The sequence below is a fragment of the Emiliania huxleyi genome (assembly GCF_000372725.1).
Source record: "Emiliania huxleyi CCMP1516 unplaced genomic scaffold EMIHUscaffold_6015, whole genome shotgun sequence".
Taxonomy (NCBI): Eukaryota; Haptophyta; order Isochrysidales; family Noelaerhabdaceae; genus Emiliania; species Emiliania huxleyi.
In genome coordinates, this window is record NW_005197493.1 from 1 (window position 1) to 1,501 (window position 1,501).

The 1,501-nt window shown below is 70.0% G+C and overlaps 1 protein-coding gene across 1 annotated transcript; it reads left to right on the forward strand.

Annotated features, from left to right (window-relative positions):
* Positions 1 to 71: 71 nt before the first annotated feature.
* Positions 72 to 1,481, forward strand: EMIHUDRAFT_124631 (hypothetical protein; the record flags this gene model as incomplete). The annotated part of the gene is made up of 3 exons (XM_005764128.1): positions 72 to 466; positions 613 to 903; positions 976 to 1,481. Coding segments are annotated over 3 exons (1,192 nt in total), but the record flags the coding sequence as incomplete, so codon positions are not given.
* Between the last annotated feature and the right edge of the window lie 20 nt (positions 1,482 to 1,501).

Consider the following 1,501-nt stretch of genomic DNA (forward strand, 5'->3'; position numbering starts at 1 on the left):
GCCGAGCGGCCGTGTGCAAGCAGCCGCGCACGAGCTGCTCCACCTGCGGGCGGTCGCCCTCCTTGCCATAGGGCGCAACGAGGAGGCTGCCAAGAGCCTCTCGCTCGCGCTCGGGCGCGAGGGAGGAGGCTCGCGCGGACGCCGCTTCGAGACGCTCTCCGGCCTGTTCATCAAGGCTGCCGTCGCTGCGCCACACTGCGCACTTGTGCCGCTCCAGGCCTACCTGCCACCGGAGCAGCCCGACGCGTGCGGCTCATCACACTCCCGCAACTCCCGAGGGCCCCTGAGCACCCGGCGGGACCAGGAGGCCGGCGGTGCTCTCGCGCCCGTCTTTCGGATCGTGCTGCGGCCCCGCAGCCCACCTTGGCCGATGCGCCTCGTGATCCCACGCAAGACTGACACGTGGACGCTGGCCTTCTACTGCACACCTCGCCAGCCGGGCCCCGCGGCGTCAGAGGCGCCGCACGTACGCCTCACGAGCGCAGAGAGCAGTTCGCCGACGCCGAGGCTGGTGCAGATCGACGTCCGCGTGGACGGCATTGTCGAGGCCGGCCGCCCTCCCACCGCACTGTTCCCCTCCTAGAGACGCACTCACGCGGCTCCGGCTCGCAGGTCCTCTCGAACGCGAGCACCGCCGCGTGGCGTGGACTCGAGGAGGCGCTGCCGCCGGGGGTGAGCAGGAGCGACTTTGAGGTGCTCAGCGAGGGCTGGCAGCGAGAGGGGCGGGGACCCGAGGTCTTCTCGACGCTCGCGCGCGACGAGTGGCGCGAGCGGCACTCGGACCGCCGCACAAGTGAGCTGAGCCGGCAGCAGGCGGCGCGAGAGCTCGAGGAGTGGCTCTCGCAGCTAGGGTTGCTAGAGCTGGCGCCGCTCCTGCTGTCGGAGGGGGTCGACCTGGAGACAGTGCAGGAGGGAGGGTCGGGGGGGACGCGCCGACTAGGGGCGGTGTAGGCTGAGCGCCCACCCACCACGCAGGTGCTTGAGGACACGGATCTCATCCGAATGAACGTCGGCGCGCTGGGCACGCGGCGCATGTTGCTGAACGCGCGCAGCACGGTCACACACTACAAGCAGCTGCGAGAGACCATCGCGCGGCTTGAAGCCGAGGCAGCCAGGAAAGAGAGCGCACTAAGAGAGGCGCTGCTCCAAGCCAGGAGTGCCGCCGAGGGGGGTGACGCGGCTACCGCGCGAGCGTCAGAGCTCGCCGAGCAGCTGCGGGCAGAGAGGGAGCGCAGCGCCGGGCTACAGCTCGCTCTCGACGAGCAGGCCGAGTGCACGCTTGCGGAGGCCGCGCGGGGCGAGTCGTGGAGGGAGCACGCCCTCGCGTTTGCCCACGACTTGGAGGCGGTGCAGGAAAGGCAGCACGCCCTCGCCGAGGCGCAGCGCAGCATCGCGGAGGAGAGCCATCGCTCGATTCAGTCGCTACTGCGAAGACAGAACGACTACTACCAGCGCGCTCACAATCCGAGCAAACTCTTAGGGTTGCGAGCAGCTTGGCTCA